General features: G+C 38.2%; 1 protein-coding gene across 1 annotated transcript; it reads right to left on the bottom strand.

Annotated features, from left to right (window-relative positions):
• Positions 1-2,439: 2,439 nt before the first annotated feature.
• Positions 2,440-3,564, bottom strand: LOC139739615 (rhodopsin, GQ-coupled-like). The gene has a single exon (XM_071650217.1). The coding sequence runs from the start codon at positions 3,562-3,564 to the stop codon at positions 2,440-2,442; it is 1,125 nt and encodes a 374-aa protein (XP_071506318.1).
• Between the last annotated feature and the right edge of the window lie 12,912 nt (positions 3,565-16,476).

Genomic DNA, 16,476 nt, shown 5'->3' on the forward strand with positions numbered 1-16,476 from the left:
ACCACTGGGAGCACTTGGCATCTGTATAGAAATTATTCAAAAGCTAAATACCAAACATGTTTTCCTCTTCACGCATTTCAATGCTGGAACGCCTGCATCGGGGAATTCAGGGCGATTTTAAAGGACACTTTCAATTGACAAAATAGCGAAATCGCATGACCATAGTTTTGAACTGAATTCGTTTTATCATATCTTTTAAAACTTTGACGTCGTCGGTCATCAGAATCGCCCAAATTAAATGAAATTTTCTGAACTTTGGTTGAAATAAGTACGAAGTTCGCCGAAAAAAAAGGTATATCATAATTCCATTCAATCACATGTATTTATAATCATCCATTGTTCTTAAAATAATTAATATTATACAATATTATAGAAACTTTGGAAAAATGCAACAAACGCATGCTTTTGATATTACCTCAGAATTAGGGAAAAAATAATACTTTGATAGAGCGATGATTCTGCAATATTCATTGTACAATTAGGCAGGTGTCATAATACAAGTATCAATAAAGGAATGTATCGATAGGACATTTTCAATAAATACAGGCTATATAATTCTCATTCATGCTTTAATGATTCATAGTGTAATATTATTATGACCCCTGTGAAAAGAGATAATCACGTAGTGCATCTTACGATTATCCACTGAAGTGTCATATTATCCGTCTGTAGACATTACATAAAATATTTGTTCTCATGGACTAGACCAGCTTAGTTCATTATGTATATGCCAGATAAATTTATCCCACTCTATGCCAGCTTGCTTCTTGTAAAAAGAAAGGATGTATATTCACGTAAGGATTTGCAACAACAAAAAAGAAGAAGCAAAACTCATTACAAATTCAGCAAAGGGTCATTGTGCGTGACATGCAATATTTCCCTTTATTCAGTGTTAGTTGAATATTCTCTGGACAGTAGTATAATATCTACTCGAAATGTCACATAGTTTTCAAATTTCGCCAGTAATTTCCATCATTTCCATTTTCCTTTCTTTTTTATTCCGTTTGTGTCGCCCTACGTCATCTATCAGATAAAGTTATCAATCACCCCAGCTGCCTGATGGTGTTTTAAGTCTTATAGGTCTCATGAGAAACCCGGAGTCGCTATCTAATAGCAATACATTCAGCATTTCACACATTATGGCCATCAAATATGCATGCTGTTGTCGAGTGGTGGCATACCCTATACCAACAGCTTGTCGTAAGGAGGATTTATCCATGAAGCTATAACAGTTGTACAGCTGTAGCTCCATGATTTAATTTGGCAACCACTGAGTATTAAAGGGGATGGCTAGTAACCGATCAGTGGGAATCAGTGGGATTGCTGAGGGATGATTGTTCCAATCCTTGTGGGATTCATTTAATGAGAGTACATTATATGTCTATTGTTGTGTGAAAATCATTTGCTTCAGAATGGTCTCATATTCAAGTAATGTGCAGTTTAATGTTTCCAGGTAAGCGTCCATGGTCAGTGACGGGGCATTAATCTGCACATTACTTGAATATGAGACCATTCTGAAGCAAATTATTTTCACACAACAATAGACATATAATGTACTCTTAAATGAATCCCACAAGGATTGGAACAATCATCCCTCAGCATTCCCACTGATTCCCACTGATCGGTTACTAGCCATCCCCTTTAAAGTAAAGTGTAGTCAAAACAGCCAGCACGTTCACCCAGCAGCAAAAAACCACCGTTCTATCTTTATCGTCACTTTTTTTTAAATTCATGGTTGTCTTTCATTGTTCAGGTGTGTACTTCTCTGCTTTTTTGCTGGAAACCTGAATCGTTTAGTAATTGCTTAAATCAACTAAATAAACAAAAAGACGAAAAAACACCGAGTGAAGATAGTAGTTAGTCATCAGTTGTGCATTATTCACCAGGTTGCTTGCAGTGAATATACCCACAAGGAACTCAGATTTCAAAGAAGTTTGGTAAAATAAAATCCTTAATATATGTGTGTATATATATATTTATTTTTTTTTAATTTTTTTTTGACGGGCGGTTAGAATGAGAGCATGTGACATATTTTTGTTGCCTATCATAGTTTGAAGTTAAATCATTATTTCGATTACTCTTTTATTACCATTTACTGGACTTATTGTCACATCTAAAAAGAACAACATATTGCATTTTCATGAAGGTGCTACTTTGTGTAAGAGTATGTTGTAACAGGTGTGAGAGCACTCAATCTTGCCATAGCTTCTACATACAGTAGCCGTAAGGCAACAGGTCCTGGGAGAACCAATACAAAATAGCATCACAAACCAAGTCGCGTATAAACTCCTTGAACTTCACGTTTAATGGCAGGTCGATTAAAGTATATTCCATTATCGCTGATGTGTCGCGTTTTAGGTCTACTCCGTCCTTGGTATATAAATCTATCCTTGGGTACAATAAGAACTGTCTCATATTGTTGCAGAGGCACGGTCGAGTTCACGTCGATGTTCCTTGCCATGCAGTAGTTATTTTGGTACAGGGTCTGCTGGAGTGAAATGACCCCATTAAGGCCTTCCTGTACTGGGGATTTAACATGACGTAGATAACTGGGTTGTAAACGACGGACGACTTAGCGAACAGTGATGGCACCACGGTCGCCACGCGGGAAATGGACGATGGGTCCCCAAGTAGAACCCAGAGCGACACGACACAGTATGGCAGCCATGCCACAAGGAACACAGCCACCGTAATGAAGAGAATCAACCCTGTCCGCGTCCTGAGGAAATGTGATCGAAACCCGAGCATGGAGTCCTTCCTCAGACCAGGTTTCCGGGCTGAAGGTGAGTTAGCTAGAGTGCAAGCATGTTGACGTACGGCTTGAAAAACCCTCCAGTAATTAAACATTATGATTCCCAGCGGAATGAAAAATAGAAATATGAACATGTAACCAATGTATGAAATATAGAGAGGGGTCTTTGTGCGAAAGTCTATGTCGCATCCAATGCGGTACCCTTCCAGAATGAATCGGTTCCAGCCGAAGAGAGGTGGCGTCGAAAATATGAGAGTATACACATGGATGATGAGAACGGTATGCCAACTTTTCCTGAAAGTAATCTTTTTAGGTCCTGTGAGCTTTTTCACCACGATGTAGTACCTGAAAATAGATATTGCCGCTAGACTATTAAGGGAGATACATCCGCAGTAGTAGTTAATGAAACCATAGAAACTGCATCCTATCTCCCCAAACATCCACCTGCCGTTAAATGTACTATACGCTGAGAGCGGCGTTCCGGTCAGTGCCACGACGAGGTCACTGGCGGAGAGGTTGACAATTAAGAGGTTAGTTGGAGTGTGGAGCTTTTTGCAATTCAAGAAGGCGTAAATGACGGCGCTGTTGCCGGCAGCTCCTGCAATGATAACCACAAGGAGATAGTATCCGATTGCTCTGAACGTATGTTCATTCACATATTCTTCGGGGCCCGCAGATAAGCGAGTGCTCATGTTCTCTGTATCTAAGGTGATGACAGCAAGATGTGCGTTTTGAGTGAAATCAAAAACGACAGTCGGCTCGCCCATAACAACTGTTGACATCTTCCCGCGCACAAAGGATGACGTAACCATGGTGACCTTTGAGAACCCAAGGCAATTCCGCGAGATGCTGGTAAGTTTCGCCTCTTCTACCCAATGATAAGTTTAAGGCTATAATAGAGGTGCGACTTAAGGTTGCACCCCTGTATTCGACGAAAGAAAATATGTGGAAGGTGTGAAGACTTGAGACCATCCATTACACTTCCAGAGGGTATGATTACACATCTCGAATGTAATCGGGGCACTCGGCGCAAGCTAAAATTTCAGATAATTATTGACGTTTGCTACACCTCTGGTGGTTATCATCTTCAAGCATGGGTATGTAGGCTGGTAATTTGGGAAAGAGTCACCAGGGGGTGGAAACCAATCCTTCAATATTAGATCATCCCAAGACTAGAACGTGATGGAACAAACGTAGGGATCACAAAACTCCGTGTTGATGCGTCCGAGCGTGAGGTCCTGATCGGTGTCTGCGATCACCACTTAACAGGTTGAATTGGTTTCTCTCATCATCCGTTCCCGCAGTACTTCGGTGTGGCGGAGCTGTGCTTCTGTCGCAAACAGGGTGCTTCGTTATCACCTGGCAAAGGAAATGAAAAAAAAAAGAGAGTGATATGACAGTCGCATCTGAAAAAGACAACGACTTTAGGAATAATCCCGTAAATGCGTTGCAAGGCCAGAATATTAACCCCGGACATCTAAAATCAAGCATAATCCCCGCAAAGCAAGCGGATGAAAAGCGGAATATGTGATGAGTTGTGTGTGTGTGTGTGTGTGTGTGTGTGTGTGTGTGTGTGTGTGTGGTGTGTGTGTGTGTGTGTGTGTGTGTGTGTGTGTGTATGTGTGTGTGTGAGTGTGTGTGAGTGTGTGTGAGTGTGTGTGTGTGTGTGTGTGTGAGAGAGAGTGTGTGTGTGTGAGTGTGTGTGAGTGTGTGTGTGTGAGTGTGTGTGTGTGTATGAGTGTGTGTGTGTGTGTGTGTGTGTGTGTGTGTGAGTGTGTGTGTGTGTGTGTGTGTGTGTGTGTGTTTTATGTGTATAGACCTTTCCATTACGTGCTCAGTGGATGTGTGACGCTGACCACAGTGGTTAAGGACTTTTACTCGCTTGTTTTATGTAGGGTGACCTTTAATAAAAATTCAGTCAAGTGAATTTACGCCAAATATTATCCGATGGCGACTGTCCCTAGACATTACAATCAATTGAAGTTCAACCAGTAGTGTTGACCTTAGAGCGTATTTTGGGAATATATGATAAATTAATGATTATCATAATATTGAGGACTAAGAATGGAACCAAAGTAAGCTGATTCTGAGGAGAGATAGACAACACACTAACCCAGAGAGATGAAGCAAAAGAATGAAAAAAAAAAACCCAACCACTGGTGAAGAGAAGGCACACAGATCATTGCAGATGGACGAACAAGATATTGGTCTCACAGTTAACAAATTTCCACCTTTTCAGGAAGTTGTGATAATGATCGTGACTGTTTGGTTAGAACATTCTGTTCGAATTTGAGAGATGAACATCTGCAAGATCTTTGATGAAAAGTGTTGAATGAGAACCGTAATCTATTAGAAGCGCATAGCACGTCTTCGCCATCACTCAAATTGATGTAGATGCAAGACAGACAGGATGCCGATAAAGAGAAGAAAAAAAAAAACAACAACAACAGCAACAATGAAACACAGATGGTTTGTAGACATTATGACGTGAAAGGAGATTGGGGAAAAACAGGTAGACCTGGCATGAGAGGTGTATCGTGCGAAAGTGAGGTATTGACAAACCCTTATGGAAAGGATGAATAGCTAATTGGAGAGCGAGAAGACCTATTATACAATGGACAATAAGAAGAATCTGGGCGCTCCCTTCGGTCAATGTTTCAAAGGGGCCATAACGTTCAGAAGAAATTGATTGGAGCTTAATGACAGGTAACGATTTCTAAATCATTCCTTACTTTCACCGACGACGAAATTGTTGAATCAATTTTCATTGCCAACAATAACATATGTAATGTAATAATGCAGCAATTCTTCTGCGATAATAAATTACACTGCAAAACACATACATGAACGTGTACTTTGTAATGAAAAGTGAATCTCACGTAAAGTGAAAATATGACTCATTTGTTCGTAAAGCGTGTAGGCCATGATGGACAGGGAGTTTTCAGAAAAAAACTTAAATACCGATCTTCTGCTATGGACAGGTAGGTAGTAACTGGTATGTTAAATCAAGACCAAATAAAAGTTAAAAAAAAAAACTGTGAATACATGACTTTGTAGCAAACCATCATTCCAAAACAGTATTGTTTGATGATGATCAACACTACAAAGCTTGCTAAAAAATTCTCATGATACTAAATATCTATGGAATTATCATGTGGATTCGAAAACATTGTACCATTATATGACTTTTTTTCATTTGTTTGTTCCAATGTGCTGTGAATACTGAGTTCCTTCATTGATTATAACAATTTGGAAAAATGGACGAATGTCTCCAACTTTATTCAGCATTTCAATAAGGACCTACTTTTAACTGTTTAACCAAAGTATGCACACCAGTTTAGATGAAAATAATGTTATTGATAGTGAAAGGATTAACACTGAGAAAGAAAATTGAACCATCCCAATCTTTAACAAATACACTGTACCCGAGAAAGATTGTAAAAATTATTCGCGTTAGTTCAAATAGGCGAAATGGTTTTAGCAATAAAATAGAATAGAAAACCTGCGCTTTCAAGTAGGAAAAAAATCTCATTGTTCTTGTTTGACACTTTGCTTACAAATTACCTTGAGTGTGAATACCAGATATACCCACCCGATCAAGTCATTTCGTTTCAGTCAGCCTAAACACAATTTACAAATTTTGCAGTAACAATAAATTTCATCTCGCATTTCACTGTTTTTTTTCTTTCTTTAATAAATCACGAGTTATAGCGAGTCGGGAAAATGAACGACGTGCTTTGGCGACAACGAGAATACAGTTTTAATGAGGTGTTGCTGTAATTTGTTGCGGAAGTTCACTTTCCTGAGTGATGTAAATGCCAGTTTTATGATTACCATCGTCTTTGATGACTTTCCAGGAACCTTTCAAAAGCGAAGATTCACCCTTTCAATTGCCATACATTTGCCATGATCGCATGTTCGACTACAAGAAGCAAACCAACAATAAAACGAAAACTGAAAACGTTCACCGCGCCCTGCATCGCACAGCAAACAATATGTCACCTTTCCCCTCCCCCTATTTGTGCTTGTTAGAGCACCGAGTTTAGTGAACGAAAACGATACTAAAAGCTGCCTTTGGGGGACGCCCTTGGAGGCTACTCTAATGTATTTGTCTGTATCCATTGCGACTGATGGCGTCATTCGTTTTTCGCTAATTGTAAATTCCTATCATGCCATTCTAACGCGACGCGCCGTTTTCCCAGGCAACGCGCTCATGATAGAGCAGGATTCCGCGTGGCGGGAAAGGGGGAATAGGCAAAACGTTCTGGCTTGACAATCAATTAAAGCAAGTTTATTCTTACGATATCAAAGCTTCGAACTGTCTTACTCGGGGCAAAAGTCAGCAACAAATTTCAGTCAGTACGGGGACAGAATCATCTATTAGCCAAGGCAGTCATTCGTCAGTAGCAGGCAATTACTGTCAAGATGTTCAGAGGGGAGAGAAAGGGGGGGGGGGTGTGGGTGCCATGTTTGTGTCTCCTCCGAGTCCCGGAAAATAAAGATAAGACATTAATCCACAGGCTTGGAGAGTAAGACGTTGTTTAATGAAGGTTGTTCGATGTCATTGGCCAACATAGAGATGCGAGTGCGCTGTCGTTCAAATTATTTCGCAATGTATAGGTGCACTAAACTAACTGACTAAGCCTCGCAAGATAGATTAATGTTCTTTACCTGCTTGTTTGTTTTTCCCTCGTAATCATCATGCTCCGATTATGAAGGAAGATAGGCAGATCAGCTGATTTTGCGGGGTTTTTTTGTTTGTCTCACTTGCATGACCTTTTTTGTTTTTTGTTTTTTTGTTTTTTATTTTATGGAGGTTGTTCGATGTCGTTGGCCAGCCGCGAGATGTCGTTGGCCAACTTGGGGAAGACAGTCCGCTATTGTTTAAATCATTTCGCAATGTAGGTGGCACGAACTAACTCATTATCAACGCCTTGCAAGACAGATTAATGTTCTTCACCTGATTTTCCCCTCGTAATTATCATGCTCCGATTATGAAAGAAGACTTTTTTTTTGTCCCATATGCATTACGATTTTTATGGAGGTTGTTCGATGTCACTTGGATGTCGTTGGCCAACTTGGGGATGAATGTATAGGAAGCATGAACTACTTCGTTATCGCCTTGCAAGATAGATTAATGGTCTTCATCTGCTTGTATTTTTTTCTTCTTCGTAATCATTATCCTCAAATTATGACAGTTCAGCTAGATTTGGCGCTTCAGTTTTCTAATTCATGTTTTGAGTGTACAACGCATTGTACTGCAAGTGTGCGCCTCACGAATAATTATCATGACTGATATACTGTAGAAATTATAAAAATTAAAAAAGTTCCCGTCAAACTCGAGAAAAGAAGTTAGACTACTAATAAACCATCTTTCTTTTCATCTATTTCTCCCTTTTATACACGCCTTTTTAAAATCTTCTCCCCACCACGCCCATTTTTGTTTGTTTGTTTCTTTGTGTGCTTTTTTGTTTTTATCTTTCTTATTGTTCTCATCCAGCTTTCGAAGTCTATGAATCCTAGCATAATAAATGAGCACTGTAAGATTAATTTGTTTAACCGAATCCTGGATTGAGATCATTTATTACCCTGTATGGCGCAATATTGCTCAAAGTCTGGGTGGGTGTGGAGTCTGAATGCTTTTTCAACAAGATCCCAAGGAGAAGCATTGTAACTTCTTTTGAATCTATCCGCTTCTAGTCCTCTACGTCGGATTCTCTCTCCCCCCCCCCTTCTCTCTCCCTCTCTCTCCCTCTCGTACCTATTTGTCCATCTATCATTTATCTATCCCTCCATCTCTATCTATCTATCTATTTCTATCTATCTATCTATCTATCTATCTATCTATCTATCTATTTCTATCTATCTATCTATATCTATCCATCTCTATATCTATTCATCCATCTCTATCTATCTATCTATCTATCTATCTATCTATCATTCTATCTATCTATCTGTCTGTCTATCTATCTATCTATCTATCTATCTGTCTGTCTGTCTATCTATCTATCTATTCATCTACTCTACAGTATCTATCTCCTGAGAGCACGCAGATCTGGAATCAGTGAATCGCTTTTGTGACTCAACATTTTACAAAACGGATTTCCTACCCATTTGATGCAATTTGATTCAAGAACAAAATATAACAAGCAACAGACACGAAAAGACGGAAATTGAAACTTTCGATCGATACAATTCTCTCCTGTACAATAGCTTAAATGTGTGTGTGTTTGTGTGCGTGTGTGTATGTGTGTGTTTGTGCGTGTTTGTGCGTGTTGGTGTGTGCGATCTGTGCAACTGAATCTGAAATAAATTCGATTCCAGCTTTTCAGTAGCTTGCATTATTATGTGCTATTGCATTGTGCGGTTAAATCCACGATTTCCGCTTTGAAATAGCTATAATTTGATAATCCAAATACGGAGGTATATAGCCTGCGGTCGAGAAATGTGCATATTTTCCCAGTGAGTACGGCATCTGGATACTTTTTAACACTATCAGTACCGAATTTAGTCGTCTGGATATCTCCACGTATAGTGCTGGAGCAGGAACATAACATTACAACAAAATGCCATGAAGTTGTAGGCTTTACCTGTGTGAAATCATGTCTTTAGATTTTCTGCAGTTGTGTCAGTCTCTTCAATATCCGAACATACTTTACGACAATAACACTCAGTGTGAGAGAGGGTAGACGTAATAACCGCACACGCAAGCACTACAATGCTGTGAGTACCTACCGGTTTATCTGCCCAACACTAGAAAATTGATTCCGCCTTTTACTTCTTCCTCATCTTCTTCTTCTTTTGATATATTTCATATACTTCAAGCTTGGATACAAATATACGCTGCTCTCTCCTGTTTTCTCTGGAGAAAAAAAATCAATTTGCACCAGGCAAAGAGATTCCAGCTTAAGTTTCAGCCCCGCATAAATCATATCAAGGGGTGTAGCACTTCGCGCATATATCATGATGGTGCTGATCGTGGCGTTTTTGTTCGTGCTTGCGTGGGTGCATTTTGTTGTTGTTGTTGTTGTTGTTTGTTTGTTTGTTTGTTTCTTGGGGGGGGGGGGGAGAAGGGTGTTTTCTCGTCTTCTTTCTCTCCTTCTCTCATAAGATTTTGAAATAAGTTTGTTGCATCAGAAAAGTCGGACTTGACGTGCGCAAGTAATAATGGACAACTTCGCGGGTATCATAGCTATTACTTCAAACTTAAAAAAAAAATATAATATATATATATATATATATATATATATATATATATATATATATATTATATATGTATAGCATACATACTACATATCGTGCATTATGAATACATGTTTGTTATGTACAATCGAGTAAAAAAAATGACTAAACTACAACCATAATATCGAGGCCTCCATCCATTTCAAGCTTAATCGCTTATGATGGTGGTCTCCTGCATTCAATTATCTCTGCTGTTTACTGAAAAATACTGTATATTTTATTTTATGTTTCTGTGTATCTACATTGCTCAATGCAATCACCTATGTGAATCTATTTATGTACTGTTATCGATTTATTTCACTGCACTTGTTATTCTTTGTCTTTGTACTTTTTGAAGTTTGCATTCAAATTGCATCTGATTGAATGCAGAAATAAAAGCAAACAAACAAACAAACAAACCATAATATCGAGTGATATCGATGTAAATTGAGTTTTATTCTCAGTGTTTGAAAGACTAATTTTGTTTTCCTATGAAGTTCGAAGTAGTTCGTGACAAAAAAAAGTAGAGATAACGTCAAATTGAATCGGAAGTGTAATGCATCTAAAATGCATTAGGTTTTGAAAGCCTTTTCAAGTGTGAATAACAAGATAAGATTTTGCATCCTTCTTTTTGACGTGTGTCACGTCTACACTTAATCATCGTGTGCGTTACAATGTCAATATTTATTCATTTAGCTAGGAAAAAATCAAAGATCCGGGAGAAGTTCTCCACTAGTAATCAAGGACCGGCGCCTCAGGGTTAAACCATCCCGTGGTACCACACTACTTGCTCATTGTGGAGAATGTCATCGCGGCTTTGATTATCTCTTTTGGCGAACTTTCATTTCACGCAGTTCAGTCCTTGATGATCTAATGGAAAAGCTCGGTTTGGTCTCGTCTATAATGCACAGGAATAACACGGGTCACCAGAGCTTTGTAATAACAATCAATAATATATGTGGCTGTGTTGACTCAGTCCCCTTCTCAGGGGACTACAGGACACACAGTTCTTTTGAGTATCAATTATAAATGAGTCAAAATTATTTCTGTTTCCAGCGAGGTCGTTTACCTACAAGTTTGTTAAATACATTTATAACTATAGTGCCTCTTATAAACTATACTCTAGCGACCCACAGATTTCTGTATTCAGAGAAAACGTAAGACGAGAACAACTTATCATAAGGGCTACCAATGACAACTATCAAGACAACAACTTAATAGAAATTCTAACTGCAGTAATTAATTATGACGCATTTCCTTTGACCTACAGAAAAAAGGCAATCCACTCTAACAGCTGGACCATTTTTTTTTTCTGTAGTGTTTTTATTCAAGGTCATGTTGTTTTCTATATAATGTACAAGATAAAGAGCACATGATTCACTCTTTCAAATCAACTTATCAGCTCACTGCGCACAAGAGCTAGGCCGGGCCGAATTCTGTAACCACGGTTACTGTTCGATCAATTGAGACCACTGAAAAGTAAAACCAATATAAAGCCATGGACCTATACAGCACTATTGTAGCTTCATGGTAAAAGACTTAGCAACATACAAAGAGGAGATGACTTGGCTATATTAACCCTATACCATTGCTGTTGTTTTTTTTTATGAAAAAGCACCAAAGACCCCTAAAACTAAAAGGCTCTTACACGATTGCTTGCAGGAATTATTTTTCAAAAATCGCGTACGGAGACAGTCTTTTAATTTCCACGCGTATAAACTGGTGAAAGGTTATATTTTTTTTTACTATTTTTGATTATCAGTACAGTGAAAATATCAGGACTGCCTCCCTTTAACTCAAGTAACAAAAAAAAAAAGGTGCTAAATTTGAAATGTGGTATGATATTTGAAACCAGCTTCTAAGAAAATCCATCTTTTTTTTTCTAGGTTTGTCCCCAAATCAAACCAAACATTGAAGAAAAAGAATATTGTTCAGAGCCCCATATGGCATGTGTATATTCCGGAGCTATAGTCGTATTCCGTTGTTCCGTTATCCGATCCCTTAAGTGTCTCGCGCGCAGATCAGATCATTTCGAACAAAGAGGAGAGTTAATGCAAATCAATGATTGGAATACCGGAATGTCAAACTTAATGGCATAGGAGGCCAAGATTTACATTTCAATCGACTCTGGCAGACTACCCGAACAAGGGAAAATTGACAATTGAGTTTTTTCCCTTTCTCTCTCTGTCTCTAGAGAGAGAGAGAGAGAGAGTAAAGAGCGGGAGAGAGAGGGGAGGGGTTAGAGGGTTGATTGCAATTCAAGGCTGTTGATTTATTAGTCGCATTTCACCTGTGTTGGACTGCTGCGAATGCCAAGCACACACTGGATATATCTTGCATATTTAATCATTTATAATTTTTTTATTCTCAATCTTTATTACAACCTGTACGCAGGGGTTACATTCCCGTCAAATCTGATCTGGTTACCTGACCTACTCTCTGGAAGGGAAAAATAATAATAAAGTGGTCAGTGTCCAGGGTACTTAGCGTGCCGGACGAAATTTGATTTTTGTAATTTACTCGGCTGGGTTCTCCCTATTAAACAATTTGTCCACCAGCTATATTCGTCCGTGTGTCACTTAGTGACAGAGGAATTTCACGCATAGAACGTTCTGTTCTTATATCTACATGAGATGTAGAACAATTATCCATCAAAGTGGTAGAGCTGGGTACGTGGTGGCTATTCGCAGCTTGGATGAACCTATAGCCTGCATGAGAGTTCATATATGACGCGTTCCTTGACTTTATTTAAGTTACCAATCAAACTTTAGCCACCTTTACTCGATTATGATGTCTGACATAGCATTTCGTTGATCATGTATTTGCAATATTTTTACTGGTCTTGATATCTATATTCACTTAAACACAGGCGTAAACAGTTTTAACGTTCTATAATCATATGCGCTGTCTTTGGCCAATATCAAACTGCATAGGATATTCATTGTACACTTATCTGGCACCATGATGGTAAAGCGATCGTACCATCAGAATGTGTGCTAAAAAATCTCATGTTTACTCGACACTTATCGATTGTAGTGAGTGTCATTCAAGTGAGCTAAAGTGAATATCCAGTCTTGGATCAAATGCACTCCGATGACAATGGGAAAATCAATATCAAGCAGAACAATTTTAATGTCCGTTGAAAATCAAAGAAGAGAAGCGTTTCATGTTTCACATATTTCTAACTGTGATATGTCATTGATATAATTCCAATCGAGCTGAACTGAGAAAAAATGAGATATATTTAAAGGCATAATCTACCATTTGAAGATGAAATGATAACACAGCTTTAGTGCTTCGAAATAGTTCTAAAATGTGAGTCAGGGATAGAAATAACCAGCGTAAAATTTTAATCAGGATAATCTATTTTAGTATTGTTAAATATAAAAAAATGTGAGCAATAGTTATAATAAAATTGTTTCTATACTAAACCGTCTACAGTTATGGTTTAATGAGTAACACAGTGATATATCCATATACTGTAGGTTTTATTGCAAAATGTCTATATGATAGGATGTTTTGTGACACAGCTGACCTACACAAATGTATCAAACGTGATAACTTATACATTTTTAAAATCACTGCTCCCCAAGTTAAACTGTACCCTTAAGCCTGGTATATTGAAGAATTGTTAAATATTATCCTTTGGTGACTCCAGAGCCCGAGGGGGTTGTGTTTGCCTCAAATCGCAACTTTTGAGAGATTTGTAATCAATTTAGTCCTAAAAGTTTCGATGCATAACAATCGCAAAGATTTCACAACAGGGTTTTGAAAAAAAGAAAAACAATCGCAACATTGTTCTCGATCGGGAACCTTACGGTTGATCATAGCTCTTTTATAAGACGGGACGGTTAGATCGCAACTAAAGCTGCTCTCCTAATCTCTAACCAGTTTCAACCCGAACATGGGTTGGCATTTCACTTTGTGTCCAAGTGGATGAGATGAACAGAATCTCTAAATCCTCAATCATGTGCTTAACAAGGAAGGCTAAGGAATGCATTGCAATTAAAGAAACCTTGATTCTGAACCGCAGCTTCTTCAGTGAGATTAAAGAGGGTATAATAGAGATCTCTTCAGGGAATAACAAAGAAATGTAGTACGTTCTTGAAGGTCGTGGTTTTGAATGTTGTTTTTTGCCAGGACACATACCCTTTACGCAATGGTAGACTGGATGAGAGGTTTACGCCAAGTGATTAGGAGTTTTGAAGACAGGTGAAACTGAGCACCAGCGAAGAACAAATGCAAAGCTCCTTTAATTCCTATCGGATCCGTTCTTTTTATAAATCAATAACAGCTGAATAATGTGGTCTGAGTAGTCAGGAAACATCAAACTTGTGGAAGAGTTTAAAAAAAAAAACAATAGATTAAAACGAAAATGAAGACATACCTGTAAGGAACACCAATGATTCCTCATAATCCAATGTGAAATCACGGATTGCTTAGGGTTCTGAAAATATAGTGATGTAATCGATAAATTCAGTACCTGTCGAGTTCACAGAAAGCAAGGTTAGAGTCCCAAGATGTGAGACCGAGCAAAGAAGGCCGTAAACTGAATAAGTACAGAGTCATTAAGGCTGATAATGGTGACGAAATGCTCTGCTGACCACGTGGTTGGGTCAATAAAGAACAATATAATACACAAACACGTCCATAAGTCAGTCACACTGAGAACCATCTTTCCTTAAAACCAATTTTGTCAGAAAAATATACATTTTTTTTTTAAAATGCGAACAGAAGTAAAAACAGTTGAAGCAGACGGACCATCCCAGTTATTTCTGGCATTAAGTTGTATCCAACTTGCGTTTCAAAAATGTTTGTAGATTAGTACATGACTTCACTTATTTTCAAGCGCAGGCATCCAGTTAACAGTACATTACGCGAAGTTTGCATTACTTTGAAACGAACATAATCACAACATACAACGAAATCGAAACCATGTTATTAAATGGTAAAGGAATCCATTTTGGACAAGTCCAAGTGCATCATGTACTCACATCAATGTCCAGGGGAATACATTCCTGAGATCAGTAAGCATGTACAAATATTCATCTCTCTGAAAGACCCACCTGCTTGTCCTCCCTTCTCCTCATCTCACCTCTCCTCTTATCTTTTCTCCTGTCTTCTATATTCTCTTTTCAGCTCCTCTTTTTTCTTCTCTTTTCTTTGTCTCAGGACCCTTCCTCCTCTCTCCTCTTCTACATTCTCTCTCTTGGACACTCCCCTCCTCTTCTCTCTTTTCTTCTCTTCTCTCCTATCCTCTCCTTTTCGCCTTGCTGTTGTTTCTTCTCGTTTCCTCTCCTCTTCCCTACTTTTCTCTCCTCTCCATTTTTTCTTCCATTCCTCTTCTTTGCACCCCTACCTTCCTCTCTCCTTCTATCTACACCCTCCATGCATTCCTCTTAAATCTTCTCTCCTTCCTTTCCTCTCTTCTTCGCTATCCTCTATTTTCTCTTTCTTTTTCATCTTCCCCACTTTTATCGAGTCTTTAGTGCTTTTATCATGTGTACTGTATACTAGGCCCCTATTCATCATCCACTTTCATTCAATCCATTCGTTTTCCATTTACAATTATCGAATCAAACAACCTCTCTCAAAATGAGGTAGCTACCTCGACCTGGTTATATCTTTATTAAGAACTGACCAATACGACACAATATTTGATTTTTATTCAAATTTGGTTTTTATCATTTTCCTGTGCAACCATCTTTTTATGATATTTCTGTCCTTCATAATGAAATGCTTTTGAGATGGACAAACTAGCTTCCTTGAGTACGATGGTTTATACATTTATTTTCAAAGTAATATTTGAAAAATGAAACCAAAGAAGGAAACAAAAACAAACACTATTATTTGTGAGCTAAGAGGTGGTTGCTACCATTGAAAAAGAGAATCATAAAATACACCCTACTATAACACTCTCTTCGGAAGGTGTAACTGACCACTAGGCAGGTAGATTCCAAAATATCTGTTTAAAAAAATGTCTTAAAAAAAAAAAACTACTCCCATTGTGGATAAGGCGTTTTCCTTTCCTTGCCAACTTAAACAATAATAATAATTGCTAATAGCATCAAAATGCTCGAAAATGAATCAACTGTCATTTTTTTTTGCGGTGGACATTTTGAAAAGCTCATAAAAAAAACCAATATCGCAACTTAACACGCCTCCTCGCCAATTGTCTGAATCTATATCGGTCTTGCACTGTAATGATCTATTTCTGCATTCTATAAGATGATGATAGAAATACTGATAATATATTACATGATTTATAAGTTCTAAATTCTATTTTTGTGTTTTTGGTGTATGCGAGTACCGTGACATCATAAAAGCAAATTAGACTTATCATCACATGAACGTAAGTTGAAATCATAAGTAATTCATCATAGAATATTCCCATTGGGAACACTCGTACGTTGACGTTAAAAAGGCCAAAAAAAAAAGAAGGAAAAAAGGAAGATTATTCGGGAAACTGAACACGGCCAGATGTGACACTCTGTTTCACAAAG

The sequence above is a fragment of the Diadema antillarum genome, unplaced genomic scaffold (assembly GCF_040938485.1).
Source record: "Diadema antillarum isolate AM-2024a unplaced genomic scaffold, OU_Dant_1.0 seq00000809_RagTag, whole genome shotgun sequence".
Taxonomy (NCBI): Eukaryota; Metazoa; Echinodermata; class Echinoidea; order Diadematoida; family Diadematidae; genus Diadema; species Diadema antillarum.